This window comes from Aplysia californica, unplaced genomic scaffold, assembly GCF_000002075.1.
Source record: "Aplysia californica isolate F4 #8 unplaced genomic scaffold, AplCal3.0 scaffold00014, whole genome shotgun sequence".
Taxonomy (NCBI): Eukaryota; Metazoa; Mollusca; class Gastropoda; order Aplysiida; family Aplysiidae; genus Aplysia; species Aplysia californica.
Window position 1 is genome coordinate 2,362,761 of NW_004797284.1, and position 21,173 is coordinate 2,383,933.

Below are 21,173 nucleotides of genomic sequence, written 5' to 3' on the forward strand. Positions count from 1 at the left end.
AATATCCATTTTGTGGAGACACATTTTCACAGACTTTACACCAACCCAATTGGTGAAAGACTAAAAAAAAAAAAAAATGTAAACCACTCTAATGCTGTTGTTGTTCCTTACTGCAATTAGTAAAATGAACACACATTTTGGGAAGGGAACACAATAAGTGAACATGGACACCTCTCTCTCCATCCTCTCAACCTATCCCGTCATGTCTTCGTCTAACCTTTTCTTGTCCATAGGCATATCTTTACCATTATAAGTGACGTACAGCAAGTCTCATGATATTCCTGCAAGACTCACAACACATCCTTTTCTCACCCTTGTTTTATTCAAACATTATCTCCAATGTTACCTTTCAACTCGATACCATAATATTTAACATAAACAAAATTTTTGTGCCCTTGCATCGTCATGCTAATCAGAGTGTACTGTAAGAAAAAAAAAAGAGAGAAAATGATGATTGAAAAAAAAAAAACAACAAACAAATGCTTGAACAAAACTTCAGTCACTAAAAAACAATGAGGAAAGAGCCAAACTAGCATACTACAATTTTGGGAAAAGTTTCAAGAAAAGAAAACAACTATTTTCTGGACTTTAACAAAATTCTGTCTTTGTACCTACAACAAGCAGAAACAGTCAGTAGGGACTTGATATGCACTTTTGGTATCTGAAAACAAAGTGACCATGTCAAAACCATGGTACTGGAGCTTGGTTCTGCCAAACAAAATATTTCCACAAACAATTTGGATGTAACCAAACAAAGATAATTCAAACGGCAGAAATAGCGCAAAATGAATTTAGGGGAAAATACAAACGATTTGGTGACGCTCAGGGCCAATTTGAGGCTCAGACAGGAGCCCTTTTCCCCCACTTTGCTATTGCCGTCTTTGACAAGGAGCCCTCTATAAACGATGCTCTTATTCCTCAAAGCTACGAATAACCTTCAGCGACAAAAAAAATTTATATTTGGTATTTCAAAACAATAATCGCACTTTACAGAACAACTTCTAACACAATCTACTCAGGAAAAAAAAATGCTCACAATTGTACATCTTGGTTCTCAAGTTTATCTCATCCACAAAACATCTGCTTTTCAACAAGGATTATTATAAAGGCATCATTTTAACCCCTTCACTGCTGAACATTTCATCTTATACATACATGGAAAATTATACACCACCCATCCGAAAAGCAAGCCTTAAATGAAAGTCCATCAACTGAACTCAAATTTAAACTACAAGCTTTGAGAGTACAGTGGAAACCTGATATAACAGGGATAGTGGGAGTAGAGAAAAAGTCCTGTTATATCCGATCCCTGTTAAATCAGAAATGCAAGGAAAGTAACCATTTGTGGACTAATCCAGCTGTACTTCTTCATGGGTAGTTTCCCTGGCTACAAGTACCCACGAACGGGTTTTGGCACCAACTTTCTCTTTGCCTCCTTAAACCACATCAGAAGAGCTTGGTCCACAGCATTTGCATCGGGTAGTCTCATCTTCTTTCGAACCAGAGCAAACTTTCCATTGGAATATGCTGCCAACATCTTCTCTCTATCCTTGATAATGGTGTGAATCGACCCATGTGGAAAGTCGAACTGACCACAAATCTCTGCCAGTGGAGCTTGCTTTTTGTCAACAGCCTGGATTATTTCATATTTTTTGTGAATTGAAAAGCATTTTCTCTTGCGCTTGACATCGTTGGTGGCCATAATGAAAGAAGTAGGCTTAGATCTAGGCCGACCGGTCGTCCACAAAGTGCGTTAAGCTTAGATCTACAAATGTACTGTTGTTAGTGAACAGTCACAGTGTGGTGTGGTGCATGCGTGTGTGCTGTGAACTGCGAAACAAACTCTGTGCAACGACCACGATTTGGCCATGCGGCAGGCCTGCGCATGACACATTACGCGAGCGTGTTGCTAGGTTTCTGGCAAGGCTAGATCGAGGTCTGCAGCACACCGCAGCCCTCTCTCTCCCTTCACACGCTGCCTGTGCTTGCAGTGGCATGACTTGCATGGGCTTGCTCCATCACTGTGTTAGCCTACCCCCCTCTTTTTACACAATTGTTAACGAGCCTTTGTCCCTGCTATAACCGGTTGGGCTCCGGCGAGGCCCTGTTATTGCCGATAACTTTTAATAGAGACAAAGAATAGGAAAAAACGGGGATTTTAAAAATCCCTATTATTACCGGGCCTGTTATATATCGTTTCCACTGTACATCTGTTTTAAAAAACATAATGATTTTCAATTTTACCATCAAAAGACAGATAAAATTTTTAAATTTTCAAATACATACTTCACACTATGTGTAAAAAAAGAAGTGTAACCTTGAGGCACACAAGAGTCCCTGCAGTAACAAAATCGTAGCCTGCTGTGGCACCTTTAAAGAGAAGACCAAGGGCACAAAGACTACACCCTGAACAAAAGTGAAAGAAACTAACTTACACAGCAGTGGAGGGGATAAAAGGACTGTGAAAAACAACCCCAAAACAAAAAAAACAAAAAATAGAAAACACAATATGGATGAAGTAAATATATACACAGTAAATGACAAGAATCTGGTGGAACTTTGTACAATGATAACACAATTCTGTGAATATCTAACTCTGCCAGGAAAACGGCGACGATCACCCAGAAAAACATAAGTGCCTACATCAGATAAACATGTGCACTCCAGTGAGATTTAAGATTAATAAAAATTTCACATAAGCTTATTGTTCTTTCTTCGTAAACGAGAAGTTAACCGAACTGTACACTCCCCAGCTTTTTTTTTTCTCCCAAGGAAAACACAAACCCAACAAACCCATGCGCTGGAAAAATGTGGAAGTCTTGATCATTGTTTGAAACTGAAGGAAACTCTTAGGCTATCACCTAAAAGAACCATACTACATTTGCAATTCCTATATTTTAACTCAAACTATTTGTACATTTTAAGAACAAAATATGGAATAACAAGCATTCTCATATCCCTGAATTTCAGTTTTCCAAAAGAAATTTCCCTGGAAATACAGAAGCTGGGAAAAGCTCTTATCCTGGCATCTAAACCAATTCAACTCTTGAAATTCTACAGTTGTTTCACTGTTAACAGAAAATATGGCGCTCATAAGACCATATGCAGTTGCAAGCGAGGTAAAAACTAACTAAAGCTAAAAGAAACACATTTCCTGAGAAAAACCTTACGAGTTTTATCTGGCCTTACTATCAGTATGCATATATCCTGGCTGCGTAAGACATCCACAGAGATGAGACCTAGACGAGGTAACTCGAGGCAAATGGGATCAAGGCGTGTACACTGGCAACTTCTCAATGGCTTGCTTTTCCTCATCCGTGTCAACGCGTGCAATCAAAAGTGTGTGAGAAAAGCCACAAGAGACATGATGGACGTAGACATCTTCCAAGGGTTTCACTTCTTTTGGAACTGTGGATGATTTGATTCCGCCTTCACCATAGCCCTGAAATTGTAAAAACCAGAAATAAGGTTGGTACCTATGACATTTGCACTTTCATGGGTCTCAACTCAGAATTCTGAAAAAAAGGAGGAACTTTCCGGTTGATCGCCACAGAAGCCCAAATTCGCGAAACACCCATTATTATTATACTGTTGAACCCTAGAATGCTGAAATAAAAACCATCAATTTGTTAAAGCAAGGTTATTTCACACCAATTTGAGGGTTTGGGAGATAATTTCAAGTAAGAGTCACTTACCAAATATTTACAATCTTGACTACGTACAGCTGAGAAAGTGGTGGTGCCTGGGGTCTTGTGCGACTAATTTATATTATATTTTCCCTTCATCATATTCGCCTATAGGCCTATATAAACTATATAAAAATGAATCTTGTTTTGAGCCTAGAACCACAATATTGACTGTCATGATTCATATCATATATATAGGCCTATATAATAAACATGAAAGATAAAAATTAATGCTCAAACTCAAAGTAGAGTAGAATAGCCCAAGTAGACCTATTCAGTGTGAGAGGTGTAAGAACTGTGGGAGAGCAAGATGCAGTGATACTAAAAATCTGCAAATCTTGAACAGAAAGCCAAAATATAGAGATCTAATTTACTGTCACAAATCCAATGAAACGCGAACACTTACGCCCCTAAGTTCGATAACACGCTTACAAGTTATGACGGTTCCCGATTTCACACAAGGCCTGCACCAACGCACACTTTACTTTGCAGAGAGCAGAGCTGTAGTTGTAATCAAAATTCTACACATTAAACATTTTCTTCCAGTTCCAGTTTTTTTGTCCTCTGGTGTTGCGTCCAGCCCTCCCCCTATCCCCGAGTGCATCTTTTAAAAAATCAATAATCTCCCCCCCCCCCCCCCATTCCTGAGTCCTGTACTTCGCAGTGCTCAGAACGCGCACAGGTTCATTGACCGGTCACAATGGCAAGCCCGACAAGACGCTTGTATAACTTTCTTTTCTTTTTTTTTTTTTGTTGTTGCCCCCACAAGTGACAGCACAGTGACAAATGTTGATTTATCTTCAAGGCAATACCACGTTTGTAATGCCGATCCTGCATAAATGTTGCGTTATCAGACAATTACTGACAAATTCTGGGTGGTAACGAAAGCGAAAGTAGATCTTGATTTTCCAGTCGAGCCGTGGTGACACAATTCCCGCTTGCCGCCAGTTCGCGTGAAACATACTCTCAGAGGCGAATCAATATCACAATCGCGACCGGCAGAAATGAACTTAAAGACGTTATTGGATTTGGTTTTCAAATATTCGATATCTTTTATGCCCGGGTCTTGGCTTTTTTTTTAAATTCCCGGGGCCTGGCAGTCACCCTGATCCCTCTTTCTGATTGGCCCGCTGTCACGGTAGCGGAAATCCGCTAAATAGCGGACTATTGAGACCCATGACTTTACACAGCATCACATTTCGTTGTATTTTGAGCCTTTCAATAGGCGTGACTCATCAGCAAACCCAAGCTCCCCAAGATATTGGCAAGGAGGTGACTTCAGCAGTGTCGGTTGAGAAGTTTGCATTTTTCGCCCTTTTTTTAATACCTTAATCTATGTTGTGGTATTCATATTTCATAACCATACCAGTCCAAACAAATCATAATTAGTGAGGCATCATGGACAAATCACGCGCTTGTCAAATTAATGAAAATAAAGAAACGCATTTTTCTGTCCTATTGGCAATTTTCATCGAATCTTTGTTTTTTGACTGAACACCTATAAGACCCATTACAAAACACATTTCTGTGTAGATTTTACTTTGGGGGGGGGGGGCGCGATTTGAAGAAGAAAAAAGAAGGTAAATTTGCAGTTTCAAAGGACGCTTCAGGCTTCAGCTTTGGAGGTAGCGAAACTTTGGAAGACATTAACGTCTGAAACCAGGCAACCCCCACTTCTTTCAATTACAAATATTTCAACTTTTATTCATGATAGATGAGTATTTTTTATTTTGCAAAAAGAAAGACGAATGAACAAGCTTTAACACTTTTCCTTCAATTGGCGGGTCTGAAAAGGTTTTTTCCCGATCTGTCAATTGGATTTTTTAATGCGATAATTTTTTTTTCCTTTTACATTGTGCCGTCGGCGCATGCGCCGGTTGACGAATACATGAACTTTTAATCAGCGCATGATAGAAAAGTGTTAGGATGATACTAATAATTCCACATGCCCAAAAATTGACAAGCCCCATATCACAGTTTAGCAGTTGAGCTCAAGGGCATCTAACTAGCAAAATAGCATGACAAGTTACAGAGTCTATTCTTTTTTGAGTCTCAAATGCAGAATTTCATATCATGGGAGCATTAATTGATTACCATGAGTACAAGGACACACCTAAAACTTTAGATTGAAAGCATACCAGCCAACATTGCCAGGGCCAAAATCTGTAGTTGACACAAATTTTTGTCCAAAAATCTGTAGTTGACCTAAAAAATCTGTAGCAAGCTATATTGCCACTTGTCGCATACTTAATTTGGGACCCATATCAAATTTTGACCCACATCAAAATATGAATGAATGTGTTTGCGACTTCAAACAAATGTAGAAAATGACAAAGAACAATAAAATGTGACAAATATGAAAACTACTAGAGGCATTTACCCTATAGTAGCTGGTGCCGTCCTGTCCTATTCATACGTGCATGCACACACAAATGAAACCAAAAAAAAACACACACACAAAAAAAACAGAAGCAAAAAAGAAAAGATGAAGAAAAGGTGGGCCTTGAATGACTTAGGCCTAGCCTTGGCCCTTTGCCGTTGCAGAGTTTACAAGGAAAGAGTAGGACAGATCCCGAGTCCTCACAAGGCCTGCACCAACACGCATTTTGCAGAGAGTTCTGGTACTAGAGTCTAGTAGTAATCAAAATTTAGAATACTAAAATTTGCTTCCAAGTCCCCCCCCCCCCCCCGGGGGTGCCCTCCACACACACCCCCCCCCGGCACTGAGGTGGTTCCTCCCCTCCCCCTTCGCCCATTACATCGTGGAGTTTACCCCCCCCCCCCCCCCCCCCGTGTATCTTTTAAAAAATCAATAATCCCCCCATTCCGGAGTCCTATACCTCGCAGCGCTCAGACTTTGAATGAACTTTGGTGACCCCTACAATTGCCAGTGCTCACAATGTGATGGAACGCGTAGGTTCATTGACCGGTCACAATGGCGAGCCCGACAAGACGGTTGTATAACTATAATTTTCTTTTCTTTTCTTTTCACAAGTGACAGCACAGGACAAATATTGATTTATTTTCAGGGCGACACAGCATTTGCCATGCACAGCCTGCATGTTGTTACAATTAATGTTGCGCTATCAAACAACTACCAGCAAATTTCTGGGTGGTAACGAAAGTGAAAGTATATCTTGATTATCCCGATCAAACGTCGGTATCACACATACACTTCCGCTTGCCGCCAGATCCGCCTGTCTGCGAGAAGAAATATACTCTCGGGGAAGGTGAATGAATATCACAATCGCGACCGGCAAAAATTAACTTAAGGGCGTTATCGGATTTGGTTTTCAAATATTCGATAACTTTCTCAAATTCCTGGGTAATTCACGGGGCCTGGCAGTCACCCTGCTAAGTCGGTGGCTTATCTCTCATAATCGGTGGATCAGTAGTTTGACCAAAAAGTCGGTGATCTACCGATTTTTTCTGTAGGGTTGGCAGGTATGTGAAAGGTACCAAACTTTAAGCTAACCCAGCCACAGCAGCCACCCAGAGCGACCCCCCTGTGGACCCTGATATGAGTTGGGGTTCTCGGAGGACGACCCCCCCCCTCCTGCACAAAAAGCATAAGAACATGCTTTGTTTAATCTATTTCTCATCAAGCTGTTTGTGGCACATCTGAAGAAATGCTACTCACATACAAAAACTGTGAATAACATAGAAAGGGCTACAAAACAAAGGATGACATTTACTAGAATGTACCTGACTTCTGGACATGGTGAACATTTCTTACAATATGTATACCATCAAGACTAGTACAAGCTTATTAAAAATAATTGCACTTGTATTATATCACAAGTTTCCATCACTTGGGAAGAAAAAGAGAGGAGAGAGAAACAAACCCTCAATGTAAAAGTACTGTAGATTTAGTTGTTGCTACTGTACTAATATATGTGGAGGAAAAAACCATTTCAACAAACATTGAGGCTTGGTAAACACGATGGAGACAAAGAACAGAAGTTCCTACTTACCAACTCTCCAAAACATGGTGATGGACCCCAGCTGACAACACTCTCATCAGCAGCAACAACAATGCTTTTGTTACTAGAGGAATGAGAAAAAAGAATAATGATTGTTAACGACAGCATAGGTGACCAATTCATAGTGCAAAGGAAATAATCTTTCTCCATGGATCTGACAAAAAAAATAAAAATAAAGTTGTAATACAATATTTCAAAGCCAACATTGTTTCAGCTAGATAAACATAACAGAAGCACATCATTCTTACCTATAGGTCCCAAAAACTACATCAGACCTTGCACAGCAAAACTAGAATTATTGATCTTTAACCTCTTTATAATGAAAACATTCCTCATCGACACACATCACAACAAATACAGAGGCCCCTCAAAGATGTGTTTTGCCAACAGTTTCATTCACACTATACACAAACGATTGCCAAATAAACAACAGTAACATCAAGTTCATCAAATTTGCGGATAATTCAACCATAATTGGGCTCATTCAGGCTAACCATAACGAAACTGCTTACTGGAATTTTGTACTAAACTTTTCTGAATGGTGTGGGAATCATAAGCTGCTTTTAAATGTGAAAAAAACAAAACAACTCATGGTTGACTCTAGAAAAAGAAACTACCCCTGCAGCCACTTGTAACTAAAAGTGAAAATGTCAAGAAAGTGTCAGATTTTAAGTATTTGGGTGTTACAATATTCTCTCCTGCACAAAAAAAGTGAACAACAAAAGACTTTTATTCTAAGGAAGCTTATGTAGTTTAAAGTTGATAACACATTGATGTCCATATTATGTCATTTAACCATCAAAGCTATGATCAATTTCTCTATAACAGAATGGGCTGGGAACACAAAACAATGAGATTAACAAAAATTAAATTAATACTGAAATCTTGCAAAATTTCAACATCTACATCCCCTATTTGGATGAATTGTACATAACAGCTTGCACTAAAAAAAAAAAAAATTCCATGTTTTTGGACAATAAACATCCCTTGTTCCATCAAATAAAAATATCAGTCAGAAGTAAAAGACCTAGGCTTCTGACCTGTAACAAAGAAAGATACAGAAGATCATTTTTACCATCACCCATCAAAGTTCTTCCATCTTAACCATCTTGTTACAAGTATTCCTATGACCTTAAAGCGTGCATCAGAATAACATTGAAATACAATCAGAATACTGAGTATGTATCAAACTGAACATTATTATTGTTTATATAACTGTTCATATTATGCATGTGATTGCAAGTCTGTGAGAGTGTGAACGTGTGTGTGTGCGTTTGTGAGTACATGGTGAAACACCAAAGCAATGTGCCAGGATCTGGACAATAAAGAAGTATCTGATCTTATCTTTTGTTCTCAACTAACTTAAAAATACACAGATTGTCATTTACTTGTATTGTTGAAACGAGTCCCACCATGCTATAATAAGCCTTTTCTCTAAAACAGGCCCTCACCTTGTGCCAATACTCCTGATCTTCCAGCCACTCAGATCTTGTACTAGTTTCGGGTACATCGTTGCCTCTCCCGACATTTTGGTCAAACCCCAGAAGTAAAGGGCTCCTAAAGAAAGATATACTCAGGCATCAAAGACAAATAACAAAATTGACACAAGCATTTAACTTGGAATTTTTTAAAAATCAACAAAAGTATGAAGCTAGAGCATGCTTTGTATAGAATGATCACCAAAATACAGTATTTCAAGGATAGCTTGAATTCTTCGGGACCGGCCTCGGTAGTACGAGGGATCCATAGTTCGAAGGATACGAAATCATCTAGTTTCACTTTGTCAAAGCGTGGGTTTGAGGAAAAACACGTGAATTGGTTCTTGCGGTTTTGCATCAACAAAACGATGTAACCAGACCCAGTATAAATATCATAACTCAAACAAAAATTGGATTATTCCTTTCAAATAACAAGCTGCATTTTCAGACATTTATGGCCTGTATATGATAAGATAGCTATGCTGATTTGCTTTCACATGTCAGGTGAATGTAATTTTTTCCGTCACCATCGCCATTTCTAACCCTTCTAATGCATACTTATATTAAAAAATTAATCCTTGTTTTATATTGGGATGTATTCCTCATTCAATTTCCTTCAATTTGATATATCATACGTTACATTTGGAGCGATGGTTATGCTTTTATAAGTTATTTTGTACACCACCTGCATAGACAAAGCAAGCCACAGATTAATTATGTCTGGACCCAAAAAAAACTACGTCCGGAAAGAGTTAAAGCAGCGGCAGAACAACAAATAATATTGATTATTTGAAGACCAAAAGGGCCATAAACCCGAAAATTCTAGGTAATAAAAGCGAAAGCAGATCTTGATAGAATCAAAATCAGAATTCCAATTCAATATTACTTCAATTTTAGTTGGAAAAAAATCGTGTATGCGTCAACTACTAGATACAGCATTGGTGTTTTAGAAAATAGCGTTCTAAGTTCCTGTTGATAAAAAGTCCAATTGATGCTTTTCAGCAAAAGCTGAATTTTTCTCTCTCTGAGAACCCGACTAAACAATTAAAAAAAAAAAAATCAGGATCAACACGAATGAAATCTGGAAAATCGGGATACCCAAATTAATCGGGATGAGCTGCAGGTCTGATAACTCTCACCAACATGTGCAAAGACAACACATTTCTACAAAGAAAAAAGCAACTGTAAAGCAGTGGGGGGGGAAAAAAAAAAAAAACCAGTACAAAATTGTATTAACAGCCTCATGCAGTACCACTACTACCCCACCTTACTGTTTAAAAAGTCTCTGAGGTTTTTATAAACATATTCATTTCCATCGAGAAGTGTTAAGATTAAAAATTTTTCTCAAATTCAGATACACACCATGCTCACTAACAGCAAGAGAATATGTTGAACCAGCAGCAATGGATACGGCCCCTCTGTTTGGACCATCAAAGAACTTGATGAGCCGAGGCACCAGCTCATCCTTCGGGTCAGCATGGCCCAGTCTGCCGTAGCCTCCAAAGCCCCAGGAGAAGACACGTTTTTTGCTGTCTGTCACCAGCTGAAATTTTAATAAAAACTTGTACGCCTTAGCCTATAAAATGTACAGAATCCTCATTGATTCACACAATTTAAAAAATCTGTAATTCATTAAAAGTTTCTAACTTTAACAAATTTTAAAAAAACAAAAACAAACAACAAAAAACCCAAAACCCACTGTAAAAAAAGTACTCACTACTAACTGAACATCCTATTAAACCTAATGATTAGGCTACTAGTCTCGTAATCGTGAGGCTGTGGGTTCAGGGGTACGAGCCGCAGGCCCGACATGTTCTTGGGAAAGGCACTTTATACAAATTTTCCTCACTTCACCCAGCTGGGAATGGGTACCCGGCCATAGACAGCGGAAGATCTTGTCAGTATGTTAGTGTTTTAGCGCCTATAAATGGCTGCTTACACTGTATGCTTCCCAGGAAGTTGAGGTCGTTTCAGAATGCTCTCAGGTCTGCTGGAGTAATAGTATAGATGGTGAAATGCATAGAGCTTGCTGGGAGTGACGAATTGCGCTATACAAATGCTATCTATTATTATTATTATTATAAAAATATATGTTGACTCTGCTGAAACAAAAGGAGCAGCCTGCTTCCATCAACAATTTTTGTTTTGTAAATTATATGAGCATGCACAGCAGAGTATACCTCGTTCCATACTAGCATACAGAAGCACAAACATGCTGGCAAAATCTTTCACTGTCTATGGCCATTCCCACCAGGGTGAAATGAGGAAAATTTGTATAAAGTAAAGTGCTCTTCCCAAGGACACAACCTTGGGCCTGAGGCTCGAATTCTCGAGCCAGCAACCTCACGAGTACAAGTCTGTGGTAGCCTAACAAATAGACTACTGACGCCAAGTAAAAAATGAATTGGAGAAAATTTATACTCTATACTTAATATGACACAATGCTCCAAACTTAAAAATGAAAGAATCTCAAATGCATCAATTAACTCCCGTTTTTTCTCCCCACGTAGTCTTCACATTGTAATGGAGGGGATCTACTCACAACGTGATTGGCACCACAGGCAATTTCCCTGACATCCACGTCGGTCACAGGAGCCACTTGGCCATCTCTTTGCTTCTCCACAAACACAGTGACCACACGTGGGGAGTTCTCACACTGAAACTCCAGCTTGTTGCTCTTCACAAAGTATTTCCCATCAGAGTTGTGACCTAACGACACAAAAAAGAGAAATGAACACAGAATTAATACTTCAGTCAATAAAACATAACATTTTCATCATCTACTAAATAAGAACACTGAAATATAATCATGAAAGTTTTAACCCCTTTGTGGCTGCTCATATGCCTTACACGTACCACACCATGTGATAAAACACTGTCTTAGCAATCAACAGACGCGTCCTAATTTTGATCTGATTATGGCAATAATCCGAACAATAATATAAGAAATACGCAACTCGGGATTTAAAAAGGACCACATTAGCCCCTTCCTTACTTTATGATATAATGAACAAGGTACACAACAAAAAAGCATAAGTTTTAGCTTTGTGCCATATCATGAAAACTGGAAGTTGGCAAAATGTGCAGTTCCTGATTGCCAATAAGTCGTTACATGTACATCCCATTAATCTGGTTCTAATTCTTCGTTTTAGTAAGAGTTCTACGCCACTTGAAACACAATAAGTGACAAACATTGAGGAATTATACGAGAGTAACAAACACAAAAAAGAAGGAAGAGAGAGATATAAGGACAATAGATGTTTGAGGAAAGAAGGACATAAAGAGTGAAACCCATGAAAGATCCAAAATCTGTTATAAACATATGGATCTCATTAATCCTGTCTCAAGAATTTTTTTTCCTGAATGGCATTTAATTTTGATCAAAAGGGAGTAGAGGGTCACTTACACTTGGCTATAATTTCTTACCAAATAAAGGTGTGGGTGTTTTGTACTTCAATTGGGAGGAAAATGAATATAGAATCAGTTTCAGTTTTTAGTTTTAGTACTTTTAGTAGAGTTTTTACGGCGCTCGCAACTGCATAAGGTCATATGAGCGCCAAGGAGCCGATGTCAACAGAGAAGTGCAAACAAGGAATGAGGCTTACTCTGCTCACCTTTCTAGCTTCAACATTCAACAGCACGAAATCTGCTTCGACTATCAAGGCACCCTGGAAATAGCGGGTCACAAGAGTGTGACAAACATACAAAAGAAGTAGAGGAAAATAATGATAGTAAGGATAATAAAAGAAAAAGCACCAGTTCCCCCTATGTTGTTCCGGCACAGTATGAGCATGACATAGATGAATCAGCCCATTTACAATTCTACTGTGCATAAGAACATGTTAATGTCTCCCCTTTGGGAGGGGCCTAGAGACACTTCAGTCAGTAGCACCGCCCCAGGGGGTAAGAATCAGTTTAAATTAATAAAGTAGACTGCGTGGGTCAAAATGTCAATCAAATGATAATTCAAAGCATACTACAAACTGAACCACAAACATACGGCACAAGAAACATGCCAGATTTGAAAAGCACCTACAGAAAAAAAAAATTACTAAGAAATTTCAGTCTTTATTAAATTCTCAATGTGCATGTCACTTTCCATCTGTTATTGGCCGGTGACAACGACCACTCGGCAAAACAGGCCCAGCTTACTGCTATCAAGGTACCCGGGAAATAGCGCTTCACAAGAGAGTGGCAACCATAAAAGAAGTAGAGGAAAATGACAATAGTAAAGATGAGGAAAGAAAAAGCAGTAGCATTGAGACAAAGGGTTAATTAAATCTTTAAAATTTTGAAAAAAGAAATTAACCCGAGTTTACCTGGTTTCTGAGAAACCAAGTACGACCATAAATTTAGTTTAGTTTTACTATGAGTTTTACGGCACTTGCACCACAATACGGTCAAATAAGAACCGAAGTATTACAATAGAGTAACATACAATAATAGGAAAGAAGACACATCAGAGCACCAGCCAACCACCCATTAAGTCTGTTTGGAAAGCAAGCACAACAACAGGCTCTAATCAAGATCTTGTGCTAAAGTTTAACAAAAATTCAGTAACATAAAAAAAACATAGACAACTCCAACAGTACACAATCACAAACACAGTAGGTTCAACAAGCGTTCCCTCCACCGAAAAATACATAAAGAAAAATAGCATACCCAGTTGCCCGTACTCTGGACAGCCAAAGCTGTATACATTTCCATTTATATCTGAAATGACACTGAAGTCACCACCACATGCTATCCGCCGAATTGGGGGGCCTTTGTAATTGATCTGGAAAAAAAAAAACCAACAACAAAATGAAAAAAACAAAATGGTGGTGGTGGGGGGGGTTCAGCAACAAAGAAGAGTAACATAAAGAACAAAAATTGAATAAAAATATAGATGAGGTCGCAGGAAAACTTTCCAGGTAAGAACAGCAAATTATTTGTGTTTTGATTTGTATCTTCAAAACCCCATTCACATGTTAACAGGTAAAAAACACTGTGAAACCTAACACTAGGCTAAATTATGACAACCAAGGTAACAGGAAACAAGTCTGACCCCCAGCAAACTCATCTGTATAATACAGAGCATCAAAACTGTCTAACGGGTTATCAAGAGTCAGACAGTGAATAGGCAGTCCTCTTAGACTTACCAGTGTTGGAACTAAAACTTGTTCACTTTGATTTCCTAAACCCAGTTGGCCCATCTTGTTCTCTCCACAAGCAAAAACTTTGCCTTGATCTGAAAAAAAAAATACAATAATTCTTTCTCACTGAAATTCAAAGACAATTTCCAACAAACAGGACCGCAATTGTACAGGAGTGCTGCTGGTCGCGATTTCTTCAGCGCACCAAACGGCTAGTTCAATTTTCTAATTAACTTTTCAAGTCGCACACCGGCTGCTTCTTTCTTTCTCATTCCAGCTCCTTTTATTTTTGCATTCTGCATCAATTTCTCTCAAATTTCCACCGTTTTCAATGACGACTCTGCGCGCCAACGTCCCGATGCCCGATCGACACTATGTTGCTCCACAACAATAAACAAAGTGAAACTAGCGCAGGGCCTAGAAGAACGGAAGTAGAAAGTACGGGCGGACATGCGCAAGCCGCATTTTCGTCCCTCTCCCGGTTCGGTGTTTTCCGCGTGTTAAAAAAAAAAGTATCGCAATTTGCGACCGAGAGCGGTCCAGCAGAGGAAGGGGGAAAGTAGTGGGAAAAGCTAGATGAAGCGGAGTTTCCGCTATTTAGCGGGAAAGTGGCAGCTATGATTATATGATAGCAATCGCATTCAAAGAGCAAAATTTATGTATAAAATTCAAATTCTTCATAATGAACCAAAGAAATGACACCCCTAGACATAGGTCCATAAATCAAACCATGCTGAAAGCCTCCCACCACAGTAACATAGAGCACATGAGGATTCTTTCTACTTTTTTTCTCTACACATATGGAATCAGTCATTTTAAAGTTTAAGTCAGTTCAAATATTCCCTTCCCTGAGCTAACTTTATTATTCATATTTTTTAAAATTGAAAAGTGCAGTGGAACCCACTTAAATTGAAACCTGGGAACCACAGATTCACCCCAGTTTAGCTGTGTTTTCCCTTTAGAGAGATTGCTCAAATAGAGAAGGAAAAATAGGTGATTTTCTTTTGTTTCTTTTGGTGTCCTCTTTGTTGTTAAACCGTGATCACTTTTGGCAGACTCCATTGTTTTGTGTATTATGACAGGCCAAGAGGATAGCAAGCAAAGGGGATTTTAAAAAAACAGAAAAAACATTCTATGAACTACATAAGTGTTGACTCAGCAATGACATTTTGTTGAAAAAACTCATAAACAGCAGAAGATTTACACTGCAAATTCATTCAAATCCAAAGGCAACAGAAACAAACTTTTAAACAACCAACTGTGTCCAGACATAAATTAAATAGTAAATTCTCTAATGTACTAAATGTGCGCAGAGGGATCTTTCACGAGGGCAAAAGAAATAAGTGCCTGGAACTACTGCCAAGAGCTAACCAGTACTCACCTGTGAGGAACAAGGTGTGTCTGCGGCCACATGCAGCATCAACAATATTTTCATCATCCAAGGTGTCTACAACTTGCGGCACATCTTGTCTGTCTGTATGGCCCAAGCCCAACTGACCTTTTTCATTACGACCTGGTGGAACAAAATTCAAATACTCATACCAAGCACAAGCCAGCTTTCAATATTTCATAAGGAAAAATAAAGCTGTCTTTTCTTCTACTCAACATAATTATTAAGAATTACATTAACGTTACGCCAATGATGCCTTGAAAACCAGTGCATAAAAGCAAAGTCACAGCAACAACATTCTTTGAAATTAAAACCTCCATTCCACAAAACAGAAGGGAACCTCTATACTTTACAGTTGAAAACACTTCACAACAAAACTTTTGCTTCCTCTACGTTCTCGATGTCAGTCAGTCAATCCCGTCATGTGCACAAACTAACTGCAGTCCACTTTAAGCCCTCGAGGCTGTCATACAGTTTTCTCTCAAGCGGTATAGCATATTGCCATGTCTTTGCTTTTAGAGTTACGAAGCAAGTACAGTGCTGCAGAATATGGTTGCTTTTCTCTAGACCCTCGCCACATTGAAATAGAGGTGTGTCTCCAATTTTGTATATATTCTGGTTGCAGCAGAGTCAAAAGATTGTGACCTGATTTTCCCTTCTTAGGAGACATTAAGGGTCACATCTTGAAACTAAGGGGGGGGAGTTATTCCATTTCATTCTGATATAATATAAGAGATTTAAAATACTCTTTATAAGGTCGTCCTATAACTATTTATCATAATAAAGTTTGAAAATCTAGTTAAAAATAATGTCTAAAAAACAGCAAAAGATCCACTCACCCCATGAGTAGAGAGTTCCTTCGCTAGTGATGGCGACACAATGGGCTGCACAGCATCCTGATACCACAGTTCGTATCCTGATGCCTTTCAAAGCTGAAATTCTGTTGGGTCCCCATAAATTAGGTCCACCCAAATTTTTCACTGAAAGAACAATATAAGATGATTATATATATATATACAGTAGTCTCCGCCTAAGATCCCACCGCTTACGATCCCGCTGATTTAAGAAAACAGAATTTATACTACACAAAAGTCACCTCTAAGATCCCGCTCTGATTCACTCTGAAGGTCTACATTCGGCTAAGATCCCGCATTTCAGATCATAATTTGCGGGGGAAAAAACGGGCGGGACAGCCGATCAACCAAGAGTGAAAATTTGAGATCAATAAACTGTCCGTCGCATCAAAGATCAGCTGCTATCGTGAATGTGATCACATACACGATACAATGTTTGCCCCAGACAGGATCACACCGGGGTGTGAACTGACCGACACGTTTGTTTTCCCCGAACATCTCACTCACACCTGAGCTATCCCCATAAACTTACATCACTCATTGGGTGGGTAGGGCCTACACGTTCGCTCCTGGCGGGATCACATTGAACTGTGAACTCTTCCCTGACCATTGGAGAAGTTGTTTCTACTCCCGAATTTGCAAGACAGACTGAATTTTAATTGGTGTGTTCACAACGTAATGGTGTGTAACGACAAAGGCGGTTGGGGGAGATGGAAAGCTATAAATTTTCGACAGGTAAGGGGGAGGGGAGGGGCAACTTGATAAGCGTAGATCTTGAGCCTCATGATAGGATAATAAGTGAAAATGGCACGCCTCATCCCACTATGCCCTGTGATAGGTCATCAAGGTTAACCACTCTTTCCTCGCCATACGTCATAAACCCACAAAGCGGTCACGTCAGTTCATTTTAGAGATTGTTGGAGACCATTTTACCGATTGTAAGCCTTAACATGGGTCACCATAGATTCTTCCCTGGGTTCGTCGGTTAAGATCCCGGTTCGCCTAAGATCCCGCTTTTCCTTGCTCCCGAGCACCGGGATCTTAGGCGGAGACTACTGTATATATATATATACCAAAATTCTCTAAATATATAGTTGTAAAGAGAATCTGGCTATTTGTAGAACAAGGAAATGAACAACAAAAATCTTCAATTTGTCACAGTCCCACTATGCCAGGTTAAAGAAATCCAGTCCAATTAACCACCTAAGCGGGCCAATAGATCCACAACTGTTTTATTAGAAAAAGGAGGCCCAAGAATAACATCAATATAACTGTTATTGGAAAACAGTAGCCAGTTTGTCTTCACATTATGACAAAGACAATTCATTAAAATAACATTTGACACATACTTCATATGAAGTACAATTTGAGCACAAAAAACTCTAAAACAGTAAAATAACAATTTTCAACTTACTTCCTTTAGGGAGAGCTTTCCTCCCTACCAAATCCCAATTTGATGCACCACAGAAGAGAAGTTCTCCCGATAGCATTGGGGCTTCAATTTTCTGAAAAGGGTGAAAAAACAAAGAAACTATTGATTATTGCCTTTGCAACACAGTATCTCTGAAAAACTGATCTTGCTAAACTTGCTGTCACCAACAATCCTGAAATTTTACAGGATGCGATACATCTCTAACCTTTTCGCTTCAAAACATACCAAACTAAAACGCGAATGGTTAACTCAAAAACAAAAATATGTCACACACCCGCTCTATTCCTCCGAATGTTCGGGTAAATAAACTTCAACTCTATTTCTCTGAGCGGTTTCCGTTCTCGAGATTTGTTGATAAGCGAATGGAGTGGCCCGTGTGTGTGTGTGTTGTTTGTGTGGATGTGCATATGTGTGTGTGCGTGCATGTGTAAGGTGTGAACGGGGTGGGTGGGGGGGTTTTACATGAAGGATAGTAGTTTTAGCTGGGTGACTAAATGCAAAATAGGTTACTGCCAAGGTCGAGCAGTCTTGTTTTCTTGCAGTACCTTTTGAAGGTATTTTCAAATGAAGTATAGTCTGGGAATGTTGCCCCAACCACAAATGAAGTATCTGAATATTCAGACATCTAAAAATCTCTAGCTCAAGAAATTGAATTCGATGCAAAAAATGCTTCTTCCCAGTTCTCGCACAATGGCACAATGAAAGGACGACGCCTAAATCTCGCAAAACAAAAAAATCTCGAGATCGAAAACCGTTCGGAGAAATAGAGTACTGTTCAACTTTATTTTCCCGAAAGTTAGGAGAAATCGCCACTTCGAAAAAAAAGGCTGCGGTTATTGGTACAATAGTGCGTACAACTCTTAACTAGTTATTAGTACAATTGTACTAATAACCAGACAGAGTTATTCGTACACAGGGCTGGGTTGATTTAAATCAGTCGATTTTTTTTATTTAAATCAACTTGATTTTTTAAATAAAAATCAGTGATTTAAATCACTTTTTTTAAGTTATTATTTTTATTCAGTTTTTACACATTTCAACATTCAGAATTCCTTTCCTTGGTTTCATATAACAGATATAAGGTTTAGTAGACTAATATAATCATGCTTTAAAGTCTGCTTTCCACCCTTTCACTGTAAAATAATACAGTATTCAATTTACTTTTTTTCCCATAAAATGAAATCAGAGCTGGGTTGATTTAAATCAGTTGATTTTTTAAAAATTTTAATCAATTTGATTTTTTTTTAAATCAGTGATTTAAATCACTTTTCAAAAAAATGTATTCAGTTTTTACATATTTAAACTTTCAGAATTCCTTTCCTTGGTTATATTTTAAACGAATATAAGGTTTAGTAGACTAATTTAATATAATCATGCTTAAAAGTCTGCTTTCCCCCTGTCACTGTAAAATAATACAGTTCTCAATTTACTTTTCATAATTGAAAACCAGGGTTGGGTTGATTTAAATCGGGTCGATTTAAAATCAGTTGATTTTTTAAATTTTAAATCAACTTGATTTTAAAAATAGAACTCAGTGATTTAAATCACTTTTAAACAATGTTTTCTGTTTTTACATCTTTAAACATTCAGAATTCCTTTCCTTGGTTTTATAAAACAGATATAAGGTTTAGTAGACTAAAATTGCTTAAAAGTCTGCTTTCCCCCCCTGTCACCACTGTAAGTAGTAAAATAATACAGTATTCAATTTACTTTTTTTTCATAATTGAAATTAGCATTTTCTTTTTCTTTTTAGACAAACACAAGCGCGTGCTCACACACACACTGTAATAAATAAAAATAAAATGCAAGTTTATCTATGCATAATTCCCCCCCCCCCCCCCCCTTCCTTTTACACTGACATTTTCTTCATTTTTTGTCTGTAGCCATAATTCACTGATATAGCAGATTAAGGCTTTCTAAAATTGCAGTTGCTTAAATTAATCATTAGTTAAAATAAAGACAATGCATTTTGCACTAAAAGAACATACTTTTAGCCACCAAAAATCCCAAACTGTGTCGACATTTTGAAAAAAATATATAAAATTTTAAAAATCCGATTTAAATTTTAAAAATCTGATTTAAATCCAAAAAATCGGATTTTTTAAAATTTTTATAAAAAAAATCACCAACCCTGTTCGTACAATTATTCGAATTTTGGAGGTTGTTGGTAAAAATAAGCCTAGATCACTAGATCTAGTCATCCAGTTGGTTCTCCCCTGGGTTGAGCATCAACGTAATAACTTTAACCAGGCCTAAATTGGTAGGCCTAAAAGGAAAAGTAGACTAGTCTAGATCTATACTTCTATCAAAATATAAGTAGATCTATAATATGACTGGAATCTAGATCTAGATCTATTATATGTTTCTTTGTTTTTACACAAAACCATGTGTGGAAATATTTGAAGTCAAAACAAACAATTATGGGGGAAAAATTGTTGGTCAGTCGGGGGAGGAGAGAGAAGAAGAAGAAGAAAAAAACAAAAAAAAACTTCCGGGACCGGGATTCGAACCCACACTCATAATACAACACTTCAAACAAAGACACGTCATTTCGGCCATCAGAACTATCAACAGAAGGAGGTAAATTAAGCTTAAATATTTTTACAGCACGATTTCAACGCAACACACATTTCTAAATTCTATCTATCTAGATTCTAGATCTAGACTTAGTTTTTTTTTTTACAAGAGGCATGAGGGGAACACCATCAATGAGGCAGCTGGCATCAGATCGGCAGATGAGGTCTGACGAAAAATTTAAAAATTTCACCTGTGGAATATTGGAAACACTGATCTAGATCTAGATCTAGAATCTCTAGACATCTAGGTCTAGATCTAGACTTTTAGATCTACTAAGACAGAACATGTAGGTAGTAGGTATGTGGGCATGCAGGCCTACTATTGTACGGATACCTTCAGCACTTCGTACAATTGTGCGTACAACGTTGTACGGATAACTAGACAGAGTTGTTAGCACAATTGTAAGGAACAAAACTGTACGGATAACTAGACAGAGTTGTTCGCACAATTGTACGGATAACCACTCCGGAAAAAAAAGCAATCAGAAATTTTTCCCCCAATATATTCTTTGCCATCATTATATATATACTATAAGGCTGATGTAAGGGGACCGTACGCCCCAATAGTGCTTGGCGCTAGGGGACCGTACGCCCTACCTGTGCAAAGCTGTCCCCGTGGTTTTATGCATCCCGCATAAT

At 38.4% G+C, this 21,173-nt stretch overlaps 1 protein-coding gene across 1 annotated transcript in view; it reads right to left on the minus strand.

The window, feature by feature from the left end:
• Window positions 1–2,707: 2,707 nt before the first annotated feature.
• Window positions 2,708–21,173, minus strand: part of LOC101853427 (protein RCC2) — a 23,905-nt gene continuing 5,439 nt past the window's right edge. The window contains exons 2-11 of the mRNA XM_005090256.3: window positions 17,941–18,031; window positions 16,512–16,652; window positions 15,664–15,795; window positions 14,289–14,377; window positions 13,810–13,924; window positions 11,690–11,856; window positions 10,510–10,690; window positions 9,121–9,226; window positions 7,661–7,733; window positions 2,708–3,442 (exon numbers count right to left, since the gene is read on the minus strand). Of these exons, the coding sequence (XP_005090313.3) occupies window positions 3,269–3,442; window positions 7,661–7,733; window positions 9,121–9,226; window positions 10,510–10,690; window positions 11,690–11,856; window positions 13,810–13,924; window positions 14,289–14,377; window positions 15,664–15,795; window positions 16,512–16,652; window positions 17,941–18,031 (1,269 nt within the window). The 3' untranslated portion in view covers window positions 2,708–3,268. The remainder of the gene's footprint in view (window positions 3,443–7,660; window positions 7,734–9,120; window positions 9,227–10,509; window positions 10,691–11,689; window positions 11,857–13,809; window positions 13,925–14,288; window positions 14,378–15,663; window positions 15,796–16,511; window positions 16,653–17,940; window positions 18,032–21,173) is intronic.